Source organism: Pan troglodytes, chromosome 21 (assembly GCF_028858775.2).
Source record: "Pan troglodytes isolate AG18354 chromosome 21, NHGRI_mPanTro3-v2.0_pri, whole genome shotgun sequence".
NCBI lineage: Eukaryota > Metazoa > Chordata > Mammalia > Primates > Hominidae > Pan > Pan troglodytes.
This window is the reverse complement of record NC_072419.2, coordinates 49,852,042-49,871,098: the sequence shown is the minus strand read 5'-3', so window position 1 is coordinate 49,871,098 and position 19,057 is coordinate 49,852,042. Positions and strand designations below refer to the sequence as shown.

Here is a 19,057-nt window from a genome sequence, read left to right as displayed (position 1 = left end):
GCATTCCAGCCTGAGCAACAGAGCAAGACTCTGTCTCAAAAAATACATATATATATAAACAAAAAATAAATTGAATGTGAAGTAAGTTTCAAAAGATGAAGAAAAATAATTTGATGAATGAGTAGTAGTAATATAGTAAAATAAATTATAATAACACAAAACAAAAAGGCAAGAAAGAAGAAGGGGCAGTGAAAAGAATGTATGAGAAGAGACGAGGGAAGATTTATGTAGAAGAAATAAGAGTTATGTGTAAGGATATTTCTGCTTTATTTTTTTTTTTTTTGAGATGAAGTCTCGCTCTGTCAGCCAGGCCAGAGTACAATGGTGCAATCTCAGCTCAATGCAACCTCTGCTTCCCGGGCTCAAGTGATTCTCCTGCCTCAGCCTCCCGAGTAGCTGGGATTACAGGCGCCTGCTACAATGCCTGGCTAATTTTTTTTGTATTTTTAGACAGGGAGATGGGGTTTCAGCATGTTGGCCAGGCTGGTTTGGAACTCCTGATCTCAAAATGATCCATCCGCCTTGGCTTCCCAAAGTGCTGGGATTACAGGTGTGAGCGACGATGCCTGGCCAAGATATTTCTGCTTTCAACATGCTTACCTGTTCAAGACTCCACTGGAAACTAGAGCTTCTTTAGGATGGAAATATTTGTGATATACATTTCTAACCACAGCATCTATGAGGGAAAAAGAGAAGGAGGTATATTTTAGGTTATAAATAAATTCGATATTATAGACTCATACCAATTTTGACCTGAAGGGCACCCTGGAACTTGGTTCCAATCCATCTCGCTTTATAAATGGAAGCAGCCCAAGCCTAGGAGGCTCAGACTGCTGATGAGAATGGAACATTAAAACACGCACACACAGCCCAGGGCTTTTTCCATTATGCCACTGGACCTAGAGGGCTATGATATCAAATAATAGATAGAAAAGTACTGCCTCTACTGAAAATAATAATACTAATTACCATTATTAACCATGATTCCATATTCTTCTAGTAAAAAGTTAATATTGGTGTCAAATCTGGATTCTCCACCTTCTCCTAGCATCACAAAGACATCTCCACCAGTGTCAAGATATTTCTTCAGGATTTCAAACTACACAAAGGAAAAAAGCAATCTATGAATATACTTGAAAGACTTTTGCCCGAAATACCATGAATAAGACCTTAACTAGATGAAAAATACATATTTCAAATCTATAAGGCATTTACATATAAATGTATATAAGATAAAAAGTACTCTCTATGTAGGATCTCCAAGCTTGTCTTTGAGCATAAAGCTCCAAAATACTCAAAGTAAATTGACAATTTCAAAGCTGACTATCTAGACAGCAAGTCAAAAGTGAAAAACTTAACTAAAGGAAGCACTCAGTTCTCCATTCAGCAGCACCCCTGGTCTCCACCTACTAGATGCCAGTTGTACCTACCTTCCCCTGGCAACCAAAAATGTCTCTTGAGATTGCCACATGTTCCCTCAGGAGAAGAAGAAATAGAATCACCCCTAGTTAAGAACCACTGATTTAGACAATGCCTTCTCTTGACTGCCCACAGAGGATATCAGGATGAAGTCATTTCATACCACACCTGGGAGGAATTCTGTTCAAGGTCATTGACCAACCAAACCATAGAGAGAAACGCATGTTTTCTGCTTATCTCCTGGAAGCTCTCTCATTTTCACAAAGCTGGGGAAGGGAGAAAAATCTAGGGTTGATCTTGCTGGTCTAGCCTGAGAAAATCTGGGGTGGGTGGTCCAGACAAATAGTTTCTCAACTTTCTTCATCAAGCACTCCAGCAGAAAAAAATCTGAACATGTATATAAATACATTCAGTATGTATGTATCTCTATATAAAATATGTACTTTATAATTCAAAACAACTCCCAAAAAGGAAATGTTTTAAGGGTAATGAAAATATGAATAATAAACATAATTTCCTTTTGGCACCCCACTGATTCATCACATGCATCCTACTTTGGAAACTACTGCCCAGACTAGATTTGCCACAGCACGGCCCTCTCGCTCTTGTATGCTCCCTGAATTTTCCTCTCCCCCTGCCTTCCCCACACTGTATAAAACAAATGAATCTTCAGAGGCCAAGGTAGGCGGATCACTTGAGGTGAGGAGTTCGAGACCAGCTTGGCCAACATGGTGAAACCCCCGTCTCTACTAAAAATGCAAAAATTAGCCAGGCGTGGTGGTATGCACCCGTAGCCCCAGCTACTTGGAAGGTTGAGGGAGGGGAATTGCTTGAACCCAGGTGGTGGAGGTTGCAGTGAGCCGAGATTGCACCACTGCATTCCAGCCTGGGCAACAGAGCAAGATTCCATCTCAAAAACGAAACACAATAAAAAAAAAACAAAATAAAAAATGAATTATTTCAAAATCAAAATTAAGGCGGGGTGCAGTGGCTCATGCCTGTAATCCCAACAGTTTGGGAGGCTGAGGTGGGTGGATCACTTGAGGTCAGGAGCTCGAGACCAGCCTGGCCAACATGGTGAAACCCCGTGTCTACTAAAAATACAAACAGCCAGGTGTGGGGGCAGATGCCTGTAATCCCCGCTACTCGGGAGGCTGAGGCAGGAGAATCAGTTGAACCTGGGAGGCGGAGGTTGCAATGAGCCGAGAATGCGCCAATGCACTCCAGCCTGGCGACAGAGCAAGACTCTGTCTCAAAATAAATAAATAAATAAATAAATAAAATAAAAATCAGCTCAAAGTCCATTTCCTCTGGACCCAATAATCCAATGCCTCTTTTCTGTGTTTCTGTAGAAATGTGGAACATAGAACATTGATCATTATTGGTAGATGGTCCATTTGTGTCATTTCCCCTAGACTATCAGTTCCTCGAGTGGAGAGATCATGTGCTATTTGACTTTGATCCCTAGCGTTAGTCCTAGGACCTGTTACTAGGTGTGTAACAGATCCTTAGTAAACATTTTTTGGAACAACAACAGAAAAACAAAACAAATGGGTTATAACTGCATGATCCTGGACCCTGAACAACAGACTGAATCTCTCCCTAAATTCATCTTCCTTTTCCTTCCTTTTGATTTCCTCTCAAACTCCTCTTCCCAGATAGCCCTAAATATATGCTATGTTCTATGACTGATAATAGCAAGCCAGGTCTAGTTTGCAATATATATTCTCAGAACATAGCTTTTGCTTGGGAAATTCTACTGGGACTTGGTTTTCATGATTATGTGGTTCTGGGATTTGTCCATGTTGCCTAAATGCAATGAGTATATAGTAGTTATTGGTATCTACTGTGTACTATTGTCCATCTGGCATTTTAAGAAAAAGATACATGAAGGATGTGGTGTGCAATAACACAGGTGGGCAAAAGTTGAAGGAGCTTCCATGAATTATGACCCAGTTTCCAGCTATGCACGTAAGTGAGACCCTTCTAACAAAAGAATGGATATTTGGTACAAACTGGAGGTTTCTTATTTCTTTATGGCAAAAACAGGAAGAAAGATTAATTTTGCAGACTTAAATTTTAGAAATTGGCTTAGAATGCATTCACATTGTTAGTGTGGCAGCAAATGTGAGGTATTTCCGGTAATCGAGACTGGATGATCCAGGCCAGTGGCTCTCAGTGGAGGCATTTAAACCATCTAGCATGTATTCTGGATCACCATAATATTAATATTAATATGGCAAAATATTAATGCCATAATATTAATGTTTAAGGACATTTTAGTGGGTGAAGGGCAGGGAAGTTAAGGTCCTGCAATATTCAGACCAGTCCCACATAGTAAAGAACTATTCCACAGCATTTGAATATCTTCTCAGATAGTCACGTAGGTTTAAAAAAGAAAAAGCAAACAAACAAAAGAAGCTTAGCCTAAAATCTAACTCCAATTTCTTTATTTTTTTTGAGATGAAGTCTTGCTCTGTCACCCATGCTGCAGTGGCTCGATCTCGGCTCACTGCAAACTTCGCCTCCTGGGTTCAAGTGATTCTCCTGCCTCAGCCTCCTGAGTAGTTGTGACTACAGGAGCCTGCCACCACACCTGGCTAATTTTTGTATTTTTAGTAGAGACAAGGTTTCACCATGTTGGCCAGGCTAGTCTCAAACTCCTGACGTCTGGTGTTCCACCCGCCTCGGCCTCCCAAACTCCTGGGATTATAGGAGTAAGCTACTGCGCCCAGCTCAAATTCTATGTAAATACTGTACAAAGTATTTTTTGCACGATTTAACATATACTGAATTCGGAGGTACCCAACTACCATGTAAACTGAGAGAAGAATTATACTCTTTTTATTAACAGAACTTTACCAGAGGCCAAGGCGGGCAGATCACAAGGCCAGGAGATCGAGATCACCCTGGCTAACACGGTGAAACCCCATCTCTACTAAAAATACAAAAAATTAGCCGGGCGTGGTGGTGGGCACCTGTAGTACCACCTACTCGGAAGGCTGAGGCAGGAGAATGGCGTGAACCCGGGAGGCGGAGCTTGCAGTGAGCTGAGATCACTCCACTGCACTCCAGTCTGGGCGACAGAGCAAGACTCCGTCTCAGAAAAAAAAAAAAAAGTAGAACTTTACCAAGAGTTAGTCAGTATTTTGGAAAAATCACATCACCGACAGCAACACGGCTCATGATTTGAATTGCCAATACGTCACTTCCACCAGTCTGCATATGTACCTATCCCATTCATCGGAGTTCTACATACTTATTAAACATTTATTTCAAAATGTCAAACATAAAGAAGTGTTCTAATGCATGTATGACCAAGCATTAACAAACTGAAATATGTATATTCTTCTAGTATATATATGCATAAACATTTACAATTTGAAATACACATATTCTTTTATAAATCATCCTTTAATTTCTGTACATTAAAGTTAGGAAGTTATATTGCTTTACTTTTTTAATGGTGGTGGGTTAGATTATCTTTGCATTTCAATTCAGGGTAACAAAGTTGGCATCTGTAATATAGGTGGATGCTGGTCTGTTAGGGTTGGAAAATACTCGTCTCAGCCACGTGGTTACCTGGTCGTAACTGAATACCACCACAAAGCTAGTGTAATGCGTCAATGTAGTTGAGGTGGAAATAAGGAAAGACTGTTCAGCCTCGTTTCTAGCATGATACTAGCATCTAATATCAGACATATGATGTCTGTCCTGTCACAGAAGTTTCTGGAAGTCAACATGAAAAAGGCATCACACAGCTCTCCAGGGGTAACAGTCTAGGAGGCCAGCAGCAATGACAAGGAAAGCAGTGATCTCACAAGCATGAGCCCATTGGAAGAACTGTAACACAAAGGAATGCTGATTCCTAGAAAAAAAGCTAACAGCTTTTTTCCCTTTTCTTCCCACCTCACTCCAACTCTAAAGAGAAGGTATGGTGTCAGGGACTGGTCTGGGAGAGGACGTTTTATTAGGCTAAAGTTACATCAAATTTGCCTCTCGAAGGACTTGTGTCTCTTGGATGCATCAGCCTACCATCCCTGGAAGCCCAAACTAAGGCTTGGCCTGGCACCCATCTCCACTTGGGAAAAGGCCCAGGCACCAGGTTCTGACCCTCTCTTTGGATGCCCCTGTGTTCCTGAGGCTGGTTGGTCCCTGGCAAACATCAGGCCAACTCTCTCATTGGCTTCGCTAGGTGGATGGGGAGATGGAGCCGAAGCCCAACAAGCAATAGAGTGTTGCTCTGCAGGCCACTGCCCTCTGTGTGTACATATCCCTCAGGGTCTCAGTGGGTAGGAGTTGCTGGTTACCTCCACATTCCCAATGGTAATTTCTACTCCTTCTGTCAATTAACCTGATCAAACAATCATGTCCCTCTCCATGCCATTCCCAGCGAGGAAGGTCACCTTGCAATCAAATTGAGAAACAAAGTGCACTAGAAATGCTCCCCAGTGGACCTCTTCCCCATGGCACCACCCAGAGTAACAGCAGGAGACCTTGGCCTGCCTCAATCTAAGGACCACATTGGCCTTGCCCTGCCTCAACCTCTCTACTCCCCATATTCTCTCTCAGCACAAAGGTACTTCCCATTCTCTGTAAAATGGCTCTTTCTATGTTCTGGGTTTTTTGTTTTACTGACTGTGAAAAAACACACCTAATCTTTCCTAAATTTACCATCTTAACCATTCTGAAGTATATAGTTCAGCAGTTTTTTGTTTGTTTGTTTTTTCTTTTCAGACAGGGTCTCTGTCGCCAGGCTGGAGTGCGGTGGCGCAATCTCGGCTCACTGCAACCTCCGCCTCCCAGGTTCAAGCGATTCTCCCACCTCCACTTCCCAAGTAGCTGGGAGTACAAGCATGTGCCACCAAGCCCGGCTAATTTTTGTATTTTTAGTAGAGATGAGGTTTCATCATGTTGGCCAAGCTGGTCTCAAACTCCTAGCCTCAAGTGATCCACCCGCCTCAGCCTCCCAAAGTGCTGGGATTACAGGTGTTAGCCACCGCACCTGGCCTAGTTCAGCAGTATTAAATATACTCACACTGTTAGGCAATCAATCTGCAGAACTGTTTTCATCTTGCAAAACTGAAACTCTATACCTATTAAGCAGCAACGCTCCATTCCCCACTTCCCCCAGGCCCTGGCAACCACCACCCTTCTATTTTCTGTCTCTACGAATTCGACTACTCTACGTACCTCATGCTTGCATAAGTGAAATCATACAGTATTTGTCTTTTTGTGTCTGCCTTATTTTCATTTGGCATAATGTCCTCAAGATTCATCCGTGTGTAGCATGTATCAGAATTACCTTCCTATTTAAGATTGAATAATATTCCATTGTATGTATATACCATATCTTATCTACTCATCTGCCGATGGATACTTGGGCTATTTCCACCTTTTGGCTATTGTGAATAGCGCTGCTAGGAAGATAGGTGTGCAACTATCTCTGAGATCTGGTTTTCCATTCTTTTGGGCATATACCCAGAAGTGGAATTGCTAGATCATATGGCAGTTTTTTTTTTTTTTTTTTTGAAAGAGTCTCACTCTGTTGCCAAGGCTGGAGTGCAGTGGCCCGATCTCTGCTCGCTGCAACTCCGCCTCCCAGGTTCAAGTGATTCTCCTGCCTCAGCCTCCCAAGTAGTTGGGATTACAGGCGCACACCATCACGCCTGGCTAATTTTTGTATTTTTAGTAGAGATGAGGTTTCACCATGTTGGCCAGGCTAGTCTCGAACTCCTGACCTCAAGTGATCCACCCTTCTCAGCCTCCCAAAGTGCTGGGATTACAGGCGTGGGCCACCACACACAGCCATCATATGGCAATTTTATGCTTAAATTTTTGAGGAACTACCATACTGTTTTTCATGGTGACTGCATCATTTTACATTCCCACCATCAGTGTGGAAGGGTTCCAATAACTTCCCACTCTCACCAATACTTGTCATTTGTATTCTGGGCCTTACATTTATCATTCTTTATCCATTCCATGAACTAGAATAATAAACACTTTTATTTTAAATGAATTCCTATTTTCTTTCTTTTTCTTTTTTTTTTTTGAGATGGAGTTTTGCTCTTGTTGCCCAGGCTGGAGTGAGATGGTGCGATCTTGGCTCACAGCAAGCTCCGCCTCCCAGGTTCAAGCGATTCTCCTGCCTCAGCCTCTCAAGTAGCTGGGATTACAGGAGTGCACCACCACGCCTGGCTAATTTTGTATTTTTAGTAGAGACGGGGTTTCTCCATGTTGGTCAGGGTGGTCTTGAACTCCCGACCTCAGGTGATCTGCCTGCCTCGGCCTCCCAAAGTGTTGGGATTACAGGTGTGAGCCACCGCGCCTGGCGGAATTTTCCTATTTTCAAAGCAAAAATACAGCAAAGAAATGTGGCTAGTGGCCAGGCTCGGTGGCTCACACCTGTAATCCCAGCACTTTGGGAGGCTGAGGTAGGCAGATCACAAGGTCAGGAGTTTGAGACCAGCCTGGCCAATATGGTGAAACCCCATCTGCACGAAAAATACAAAAATTAGCCGGGCGTGGTGGTGGGCACCTGTAGTCCCAGCTACTCAGGAGGCTGAGGCAGTGAGAATTGCTTGAACCCAGGAGGTGGAGGTTGCAGTGAGCCGAGATTGCGCCACTGCACTCCAGCCTCGGCGACAGAGCGAGACTCTGTCTCAGAAAAAAAAAAAAAAAAAGAAGAAGTGTGGCTAATATTTAATTGGCCCACACTATGTGTTTGGTACTTTACATGGAGTATCTCAGTTAATCATCACAACTCCATGATGAAAAGAGAGATGAAGTGACTACCTTAAGGCCACACAGTAAGTGGTGAAGGGGGATTCAAATCCGGTATTTCAAAGCTCAGACTCCTAATCATTTCACCATATTCCTTCTTTAGTGGATATTTCTTACCTCAGCTGCAGTAAATTTTTCCCTTGGCCCAGCTGTAATCCACAGTTTCACTCCATTTAACTTCTCAGATGTGATTTCATCTTTTAAGCTAGAAATACAATTTTAAAAGCAAATATGAGGTCCATAATTTAAACCAATTTATGTATTATTTTAGTCTCTTAACTATTTGGAAGCAGAGGCCACAGAGGCTCAGAGATGAAGGGATTTACAGGTAACTGGTCCAGTCTCTCTCCCAAAGTGAGAATTCCCTCTACAGGCCTGCCCCAGAGTCATCTGGCCTCTGTTCAAATACTTCCAGTAAGTCAAGGTGTTCAAATCAAGCCATGCTAAAGCATAAGGAAGTCTTCAACTACTAATTCAATCAGCCCTACCATTAGCTTGTATGATTACATATCCTCACCTATTAAGAAAAACATGCACATACACAAAGTTATTCTCATTTAATTCTCATGTTTCCTTTCCCTAGTACTGACCTGAGTCAAAATACGAAGAAAGCCTCTAACATCTTAAAAAGCTACATGTGTATAATTAGAATAATCTTTTGGCTTGTGATTTGGAAAACAACTTAATAATATGCTGCTTTAATAATATCCTAATTGCTGATTTCGAAAGACATTTTTTTTAATTTTTGTTTTTGACAGAGTCTCCCTCTGTTGCCCAGGCTGGAGTGCAGTGGCATGATCTCGGCTCACTGCAGGCATTCACTTCCTGGGTTCAAGGGATTCTTGTGCCTCAGCCTCCTTAGTAGCTGGGATTATAGGCATGCACCATCATGTCTGGCTAATTTTTGTATTTTCAGTAGAGATGAGGTTTTGCCATGTAGGCCAGGCTGGTCGCCAACTCTTGACCTCTAGTGATCTGCCTGCTTCAGCCTCCCAAAGTGCTGGGATTACAGGCATGAGCCACCGCGTCCTGCCCAAGAGACGTTTTAATAAGAATTTATTTCATTCTGAATAATGTTTTTTTATTTTTTTAGACAGAGTCTCGCTCTGTCACCAAGCTGGAGTGCAGTGGCGCAATCTCGGCTTACTGTAACCTCCACCTCCTGGATTTAAGTGATTCTCCTGCCTCAGCCTCCTGAGCAGCTGGGACCATAGGCACGCACGATCATGCCCAGCTGATTTTTGTATTTTTAGTAGAGACGGGGTTTCGCCATGTTGGCCAGGATGGTCTTGATCTTTCTTTTTTTTTTGAGACGGAGTCTCACTCTGTTGCCCAGGCTGGAGCGCAGTGGCACAATCTCGGCTCACTGCAACCTCTGCCTCCCGGGTTCAAGCAATTCTCTGCTTCAGCCTCCCAAGGAGCTGGGATTACAGGCGCCCACCACCACACTTGGCTAATTTTTTTTTTTAATTTTTAGTAGCGATGGGGTTTCACCATCTTGTCCAGGCTTGTCTCGAACCCATGACCTCATGATCCGCCCACCTTGGCCTCCCAAAGTGCTGGGATTACAGGTGTCAGCCACCGTGCCGGCCAGTCTTGATCTCTTGACCTCGTGATCCGCCCGCCTCAGCCTCCCAAACTGCTGGGATTACAGGTGTGAGCCACCACGCCAGACCTAATTCTGAATAATCTTTAAATTGAGCTTCTCCCACCTAAACAATCTATGTTACCTAAGAAAATAAAGACTTCTCAGCTTTATCAGCAGGACAATATCATTTAGAAGGGAAAACAATATACATGGTCAGTCACCTCTGAATCTTCCAATTACTCCGAAGTTTTTTCTGCATGGATTTATAGCCATTGTTGGTGGTAAATATCTCCTTTTTGTAGGCATTGAAAAGAATGGTGCTCCGCAGCTCTTTCTCCATGGTTACCTTATGGAAGAAAGATGGGATCAGAAAATCAATAAACAATATTCCAAAGACCCTAAAAGTAATAAATAGTTGCCTTCTACTACTAATTTATCAAGAAAGGGTATACAACTGAAACCTATCTAGGAAACTCCTACAATTCTCAAAGGTTGAGAGTGAAATGCAAAAGCATAGCACAGAAACCTAAGACCAAAACCAACCCAGCCCTCCCCTACCCGCTTTTGCTTTCTGCCTCTTGCCCAGATCCTCCCAACAGCCTACACCTATGGCCCTGCCCTGCCATCACCCTGCTCTTGTGTCCCAAGACCATGTTTCCAACCTGATTCATTACTGCTAACTACTGTTAAACGCGGGGTATAGTCTTCTAGATTCTATTTTTCTTTTTTTTTTGAGACGGAGTCTTGCTCTGTCTCCCAGGTTGGAGTGCAATGGTGTGATCTTGGCTCACTGCAACCTCCATCTCCCGGGTTCAAGCGATTCTCCTGCCTCAGCCTCCTGAGTTGCCAGGATTACAGGCACGTATCACCATGCCCAGCTAATTTTTGTATTTTCAGTAGAGACGGGGTTTCACCATGTTGGTCAGGCTGGTCTCAAACTCCTGACCTCGTGATCCACCTGCCTTGGCCTCCCAAAGTGCTGGGATTACAGGTGTGAGCCACTGCACCCAGCTCGAGATTCTTTTTATACATATATTAACTTACAGTTTTATTTTATGAAATAGGATCTTACCATATGCATTATTCTGAAACACCTGTTTCACCTAACCTTGTATATTTGACATCTTTCTTTGTCAGTACACATGGATCTACCATATTCTTTTAAACAGCTACACAGGGCTGGGTGCAGTGGCTCACGCCTGTAACTCCAGCACTTTGAGAGGCTGAGGTGGGAGGATTGCTTGAGCTCAGCAGTTCCAGACCAGCCTGGATAACATGATAAAACCACATCTCTACAAAAAAAATTAGCAGGGCATGGTGGCACATATCTGTAGTCCCAGCTATTTGGGAGGCTGAGGTGAAAGGATTGCTTGAGCCCAAGAGGTTAAGGCTGCAGTGAGCCACAATCACGCCACTCTGCACTCCAGCCTGGAGAACACAGCAAGACCCTGTCTTTAAACAACAACAACAACAAAAACAGCTACACAGTATTCATTTTATGGATCTACCATAATTTATTTAACCAGTCATCTACTGGCTGACATCTTTTATCAAATATTTTCTAAAACAATACTAAAAACATCAATGTTAAACAACATGTTTTTCTGCAATTTGCATATTTGTAGAGATTCTTACCTATTGAATGGCTGAGTAAATCATTTCCAAATTGCCCTCCAAAAAGTTATACTCATTGATATTTCCACTAACACACTTCTGTTTCCACACAATCCTATTTCCAGTCTTTGTCATGTTTGCCAATAAAGGGCCAAAAAACCCCCCTCATTACTGTTTTAATTTCCACTTTGAAGTTAGTGAGATAGTTGTCTCTTGCTATAGATTTTTGCCACTTGTATTTCTTCTGATTTTCTTGTCCAGGTACTCTTGATCATTTTTCTCTTTAAATTTTTCTTTTTAAAAACTTCTTCTTATTATTATTTGAGATAAAAGTCCCACTCTGTGACCCAGGCTGGGAGTGCAGTGCTGCAATCACAACTCACTGTAGCCTTGACCTCCCAGGCTCAAGCAATCATCCCACTTCAACCTCCTGGGTAGCTGGGACTACAGGCGCGCACCAGTGTCCAGCTAATTTTTAAATGTTTTGTAGAAGCAAGGTCTTGCTATGTTGCCCTTGAACTCCTGACCTCAAGTGATCCTCCTACCTCAATCTCCCAAAGTGGTGGTTTACTGGCATGAGCCACTGCACCCAGTCGGGTTTCATAATTTTCTAATTGATCATTAAACAAACATTTTCATAACTTTATTTGGCTTCTGGTAGTTTTTTTGGTTTGGTTGAATTTTGCAGGCCATATAGATTTTAAATTTTATAGAGTTAAAAGTATGAATCTTTTCCTTTCTGGCTTCTGGATGACATGAAACATTTAGAAGAGTTTTTTGTCATTCTAAGATTATAAATAAATTCAACAATGCTTTACTTCAGTACTTCATGACGTAATTTTTTTTTTTTTTGAGACAGAGTCTGCTCTGTGGCCTAAGCTGGAGTGCAGTGGCACGATCTCGGCTCACCACAACCTCTGCCTCCCAGATTCAAGAGATTCTCGTGCCTCAGCCTCCCAAGCGGCTGGGACTACAGGCGCCCAAACACACCCGGCTAATTCGTGATGTAATTTTTTAACATTTAAATTTTAGTCCATTTGGAAATTATTGTGGTGCTCAAAATGGGCTTCATTCCTTTTTTTTTTTTTTTCCTTCTTTTTCAAAGCATAGTCTCGCTCTGTCACCCAGGCTGGAGTGCAGTGGTGCAATCTCGGCTCGCTGCAACCTCCGCCTCCCAAGTTCAAGCAATTCTCCTGCCTCAGCCTCCCCAGTAGCTGGGATTACAGGCGCGCGCCATAGTAGAGACGGTGTTTCACCAGGTTGGCCAGGCTGGTCTGGAACTCCTGACCTCAAGTGATCCACCCGCTTTGGCCTCCCAAAGTGCTGGGATTACAGGTGTGAGCCACCTCGCTCGACTGGTTTAATTATTTTCTAAATTGCTAAAAAAGCTGCCTGACCCCAATTCATCTCTTCAATGCTGATTTGAAATACAGTACCACCTCGCCTATATAATAAATCCCTATATATAAATCGCTCTTATTCTGAGTTCTAATATATTTTATCTACCTGTAAGCTCCTGCTGAGTTCCAAACTTTTTAAATTAATTTATTTATTTTCAGAGACAGGGTTTCCTTTTGATACCCATGCTGGTCTCTGACTCCTGGGCTCAAGGGATCCTGCCGCCTCAGCCTACCAAGTAGCCAGGACTACGGGCCCACACTGCTGCACCCATCTTCTATGCTAGTTTAATTGCTATACCTTTATGTTATAATATCTGGTGGTTCTGGAGAGCTAATCTCCCTTATTAGCATTAATTTTAGAATTTTCCTGGCTACTTTCACATATTTATTCTTCTTTAAGCACTTTAACATCGTTTTGTCCAGTTCAAAAACTGCCCCCTCCATGGTCCCACCACCGTGATACATCTATCTTTTTTTGTTCTGTTAGTTCAGCCCCTGGTGAGAGTAGCAGGTCTGCGTTCCTGTACTGTCAGACTTAGTCAGAAATGCATTTCCTTAATAACAGTATAAGGCCTTTAAAACTATAAAAATAACAAATATTTGGGTAACGCTGCCAAACCATTCTCTCGCTTTCTTTTCAATAACATTACCAGTCAAATCAGTATTTTCCCACATGAATACCGAGGGGTCGCAGCCACGACAGAAGAGAGATTAAGACTGTACGATTCCTCGTCCCATGCTCTTTCATAGTCAGCGGAACGACTAAACACCTGCACCACCCGAGGCCGTGGAGATGGGCGCCCAGCCGGGGCGCCAGGAACCCGGGCTACGTCCGCGCCCACAGTTTACTTCACCCCGGGGGACCCTGGATGTTCTATGACCGGCCCAGCGGCCTCGAAGAGTGTGGCGAGTCCCTCGCCAGCTCCCAGGCCGCACCAACGCCCCAGCCGGCCCACCACTGTTGGAGCCCTTTACCTGAGGCCCAGCGACCACCGGTCACCTGACGCCGCCCAGCATCCCGCGGCCAGGTATCCAAGGCCGCTTAGTAACCGGAGAGGCGCGTCGGTGCGCCGGGAGGCGTGGCCCAAGACGCAGCGCTAGCTCCGGCCGACGTGATGACGACATCACGGAAGGCGCCTCTCCGTCGCAGGCGTCAGGGGTAGGCAGCCTGACTGATGTGGGGCTGTACCATTTGGTGCATGAGGGGCAAATCCAAACATAAGGAGAATTAACTTTTCACCAAAAATAAACCCATTTAATTTTGTTCTTTAGTCTCAATTACGAGTAAAGACTAATAACAACGGTAGGACCCAAGTGCCCAAACTTCCCTCCACCCACAGGGAGGAGAATAGTGAAGGCTTCCATCGCGGGGGGGTTGGAGAACGCCCCAGCTTCGATTCCCAAGGCGCAGGAGCAGAGTGGAGCCAGGCGAGGGCGGGGCCGGGCGGAAGGCTGGGGTGGACTATTGGGAACTACTTAACGGAAAAGGGTGCGCAGGTTTAGTGTTGAGAATGATAACAGCGTATAATTCTGTTTTATTAACTCCGCATCTTTGCTTGCCATGGTACTAGGCTTGAGCGCCGGCGAGCATGGCGGGGAGTTAGAACTTGAATAGATTCTACAAAAATGTGAAAACTATGAACTGTATTAGGGAGTCTAACGACTAAGCTGGTCAAAAAGGCGCCCCTGTTGAGCAGAGATTTGAAGAGAGAGTGGTATTCATTAAGGCAAAGGCTGGGGAAGGGCGTTCCGGGCAGAAAGAACTGCTTGTGCAAAAGCACCACCAATACAGGTTGCCCTGCCATCGCCATTAAGGTGGGAAACCAGACGCCTGCAACTACCAACAGGCCACCCGACTACCCAGGAAAGTGCTCTGTGCCTGCCTTTAGAGGTGTGTGGATTTGTGAACAACCCTGCAGCAGCCTGGAAGACCCAAACTGAAGATTGCAGAGAGCTCTGACAGTTTTTATTTACATTTATGTTTGTCTTCGAGTTTAGGATATTAAAACACATACAACTCGTGTTGCTTTCCACAATTTCTGTCACTCGAAATTTTAAAAGTGGAGACGGGCCGGGCGCAGCGGCTCTCTCCTGTAATCCCAGCACTTTGGGAGGCTGAGGCAGGTGGATCTCTTTAGCCCAGGAGTTCGAGGCCAGCCTAGGCAACATGGCGAAACCCGGTATCTACTAAAAATAGGAAAAATTACCTGGGCGTGGTGGCGCGCGCCTGTAGTCCCAGCTGCTTGGGAGACTGAGGTGGGAGACTGATTGATCCTAGGAGGTTGAGGCTGCAGTGAGCCGTCATGGTGCCACCGCACTCTAGCCTAGGCAACACAGTGAGACTTTGTCTCAAAAAAGAAAGTGGAGAAGAGGGTGATTTGAGAATTCTCTTTGGTCAGATGAAGTGGCTTCTGCCTGTAATCCCAGCATTTTGGGAGGCCAAGGTGGGAGGACTGCTTGAGGCCAGGAGTCTGGGACCTGGGTAACAGTAACACCTTTTCTCTCCAATAATAATAGTAATAATAAATAAAAAAAGAAAATTAGCCAGGCATGGTGGCACACACCTGTAGTCTTAGCTGCTTGGGAGGCTGAGGTGGGAAGATCGCTGGAACCCAGGAGTTCGGGCTGCAGTGAGCCATGATCGCTCCACTGCACCCCAGCCTGGGCAACAGAGTGAGACTCTGTCTCTTAAAAAAAAAAAAAAAAAAAAGTTATCTTCTTGGGGATGCTGTATTTTGGTGCAGAATTGGGTGAATACAGTTTGCAGTTAAGGTAATAATGGAAATGAAGTATTCTCACTGAAGAGAGAGTAGGCCGTCCCATTTGAAGGCTGGGACAAATCTTGGGATCTTTCTGCCTGATATGCAGTCAGTGTTTGCTACAGCACCTGCCCAGAGCATTTCTCCCACTGTTGGAGATTGCAGAAAGAGTAAGAGTTTTGGCCGGGTGCAGTGGCCCACGCCTGTAATCCCAGCACTTTGGGAGGCCAAGGCAGGTGGATCACTTGAGGTCAAGAGCTCGAGACCAGCCTGACCAACATGGTGAAACCCCGTCTCTATAAAAAATAAAATAAAAATAAAAATACAAAAAATTAGCCGGGTGTGGTGGCGGGCGCCTGTAATCCCAGCTGCTTGGGAGACTGAGGCAGGAGAATCACTCAAACCCAGGAGGCAGAGGTTGCAGTGAGCTGAGATTGCACCATTGCACTCCAGCCTGGGCAACAAGAGCATAACTCCATCCCCGCCGCCCCCCCAAAAAAAAGCAAGAGTAAGACTTTTAGAATCAGTAGTTGTCACCAAGTTCAATTCCTCGCTGTGACTTGTACCAGCTGGGTGACCTTGGGCAGTTTTCATAATCTCTGAGCAAATGTATCCTATCTGTAAAGTGAAGTTAATAATTTCTTTCTTTCTTTTTTTTTTTTTTGCCGAAACTGAGTCTTGCTCTGTTGCCCAGGCTGGAGTGAAATGGCATGATCTCCGCTCACTGCAACCTTCGCTTCCTGGGTTCAAGCAATTCTCCTGCCTCAGTCTCTCAGGTAGCTGGGATTACAGGCACCCGCCACCATGCCCGGCTAACTTTTGTATTCTTAGTAAAGACGGGGTTTCACCATTTTGGCTAGGCTGGTCTTGAACTCTTGACCTCGTGAATTGCCTGCCTTGGCCTCCCAGAGTGCTGGGATTACAGGCGTGAGCCACTGCGCCCAGTCTGAAGTTCATAATTTCTAAATGCTGGCTTATAGTGAGGATTGTAGATAATGCATATAAAACTTGGAATGTGCTCAATAAACACAGGTTGTAGCATGTTCCATTCAACAGCATAGTTTTTCATTTTTATTTTTTAGCCTGATGAAAATAATTGTGCTTTTACAATCTCAGAACAGATAGAACCATTATATGTTTCACCGTCCACAGCTGATTGTGTGCTTCTGACACTACTATTACGTTTCTGATCATTATACTCTTGTTTTTTTGCTTTGGGAAGTTAGGGGGATTTTGACCTCTCCCTCATCTTGTCCCAAATTTGTCGATTATCCGGCACTATTAAGATGGAAATCAGTGTGTATCTTTCAGCGTTCTTAGCACATGTGAAAGCTTAACATGAACTCTTCCTGACCCAGTTTTGATCTCTAATAGCTCAGTGTCATTGGTGTTTTTTCTATGGTCTCCCAGACTTCTTCCCCGTGATTCCTGGGGCAGGGGGCTGGGTGAACAAGACTTGAGGAAGGGAAAGAGTGGGATTGAATTAAGAGGAAAAGGCAATAAAATCACCAGCACACACTGATCCAAGAAAGTTCCTTCCCTTGTCTCCCAACCAAAAAAGCTAATAAGGCCACCCAGGAGTATGAACCACACATTTGTAAAAAAACAAACCACTTTTCGTATTTATTTATTTATTAATAAGACAGTCACACTCTGTCGCCCAGGCTGGAGTGCAGTGGCACGATCTTGGCTCACTGCAACCTCTGCCTCCCGGGTTCAAGTGATTCTCGTGTCTCAGCCTCCCGAGTAGCTGGGACTACAGGCATGCACCACCACACTCAGCTAAATTTTTGTATTTTTAGTAGGGACAAGGTTTCACCATACTGGCCGGGCTGGTCTACAAACTCCTGACCTCGGCCTCCCAAAGTGCTGGGATTACAGGTGTGAGCCAGCACGCCCAGCCGAAACGAACCACTTTTCCACTGAAGTAAGGAAGCACAATCCATCCCACAAGTGCAGGGTGTTCTGAATTTATGAGGTGTTACCGCTCACGTTCTGTCCGATCAGAATTATCTTTAGAAATGACTAATCTTGGCTGGGTGCGGTGGCTCACGCCTGTAATCCCAGCACTTTGGGAGGCCGAGGTGGGTGGATCATCTGAGGTCGGGAGTTGGAGACCAGCCTCACCAACATGGAGAAACCCTGTCTCTACTAAAAATACAAAATTAGCCAGGCCTGGTGGCGCATTCCTGTAATCCCAGCTACTCAGGAGGCTGAGGCAGGAGAGTTGCTTGAACCTGGGAGGCGGAGGTTGCGGTGAGTCGAGATCGTGCCACTGCACTCCAGCCTGGGCAACAAGAGCGAAACTCAGTCTCAAAAAAAAAAAAAAAGACTAATCTTGAACATATGGAGCTCCATGGTGGACAGGAAGCTCTAGGCATCAAGTCTGCAGCAGCCTCCAGCTCTGTCCAGCTCTGAGCTCCCCGATGTGCGGTGGAGCACGGCATGAACCTGGCAGCCAGGCTCAGACCAGGAGCGGCATCCCGTTCAATGTCTCCTCTTCAATACCCCATTTCTTATACTTGGCTTGTTCCAGCCAACTTTTGACTTAGCTCCTCACTAGAGATTTTGGCAGTCATTCTGCCTGGACCTAATAGCCAGGGTGAGAAGCAGATCAGCACAAAAGTTCAATGTGAGAGCCCTGGAGCCAGCTTGTAGGGCTCCAAGTCCCAGCTCTGGCCCTCATTAGCTATGTGACCTTCAGGCAAGGAACAGCTTCTCTGACTCTGCATCTTCATTGGTAAAAAGGGGACAGTAATAATTCCTACCTCAGGGTTGTTTGGATGGAAAATTTGTAACAGACATGGAAGAGTCTAGTACAGCAACTAGCCAAGCATAGGCAGGCGATCTAAAGCTAACTTTGGCCAATTAAGCAAAAAAGGAGTGTGTTAAAAAGGATCAGAAATTCTCAGATCATTTGAAAAGCTAGACAAGACTTGAGGCTTGGGCGGGTGCAGTGGCTCGCACCTGTAATACCTGCACTTTGGGAGGCTGAGGCGGGAGGATCACTTGAGGTCAGGAGTTCGAGAACAGCCTGGCCAAAATAGCGAAACCCTGTCTCTGCTAAGAATACAAACCATTAGCCAGGTGTGATGGCGCGTGCCTATAGTTCCACCTACTCAGGACGCTGAGGCAGGAGAATTGCTTGAACCCAGGAGGCGGAGGTTGCAGTGGGCTGAGATAGCACCACTACACTCCAACCTGGGCGACAGAGCAAGACTGTCTTAAAAAAAAAAAAAAAGACTTGAGGCTTCCAGGAATGACATTGCAGGGCTGGTCTGATGGCGTTGCTGCCACTGAGCACCAACTGCTACAGTTTGCATCCTTGCCACTTCTACACCAGGAACTCAATTTTGCGGGTACTGTTGTCACAGTTACCACACAAAAGAGCGCTCCCGATCCCTTCCCTGAGTCAAAATGTGGCACAGGTTTATCCCTGGTCCCCATGCCTGGCCCTAGCTAAGGGGAGGCTGGGAAAGTCAGTGTCTAGC

The 19,057-nt window shown here is 44.8% G+C and overlaps 1 protein-coding gene across 2 annotated transcripts in view; it reads right to left on the bottom strand.

Annotated features, from left to right (window-relative positions):
• IFT52 (intraflagellar transport 52) overlaps positions 1 to 13,928 on the bottom strand; it is a 56,420-nt gene extending 42,492 nt beyond the window's left edge. For both annotated transcript variants that reach the window (XM_016937943.3, XM_001149852.5), the window contains exons 1-5: positions 13,783 to 13,928; positions 10,015 to 10,139; positions 8,323 to 8,410; positions 970 to 1,099; positions 601 to 676 (exon numbers count right to left, since the gene is read on the bottom strand). Coding sequence is in view for 1 of the 2 variants with exons in the window: in XM_001149852.5 (XP_001149852.1) it covers positions 601 to 676; positions 970 to 1,099; positions 8,323 to 8,410; positions 10,015 to 10,133 (413 nt within the window). In the remaining variant the exon portion in view is untranslated. The remainder of the gene's footprint in view (positions 1 to 600; positions 677 to 969; positions 1,100 to 8,322; positions 8,411 to 10,014; positions 10,140 to 13,782) is intronic.
• Positions 13,929 to 19,057: the final 5,129 nt, after the last annotated feature.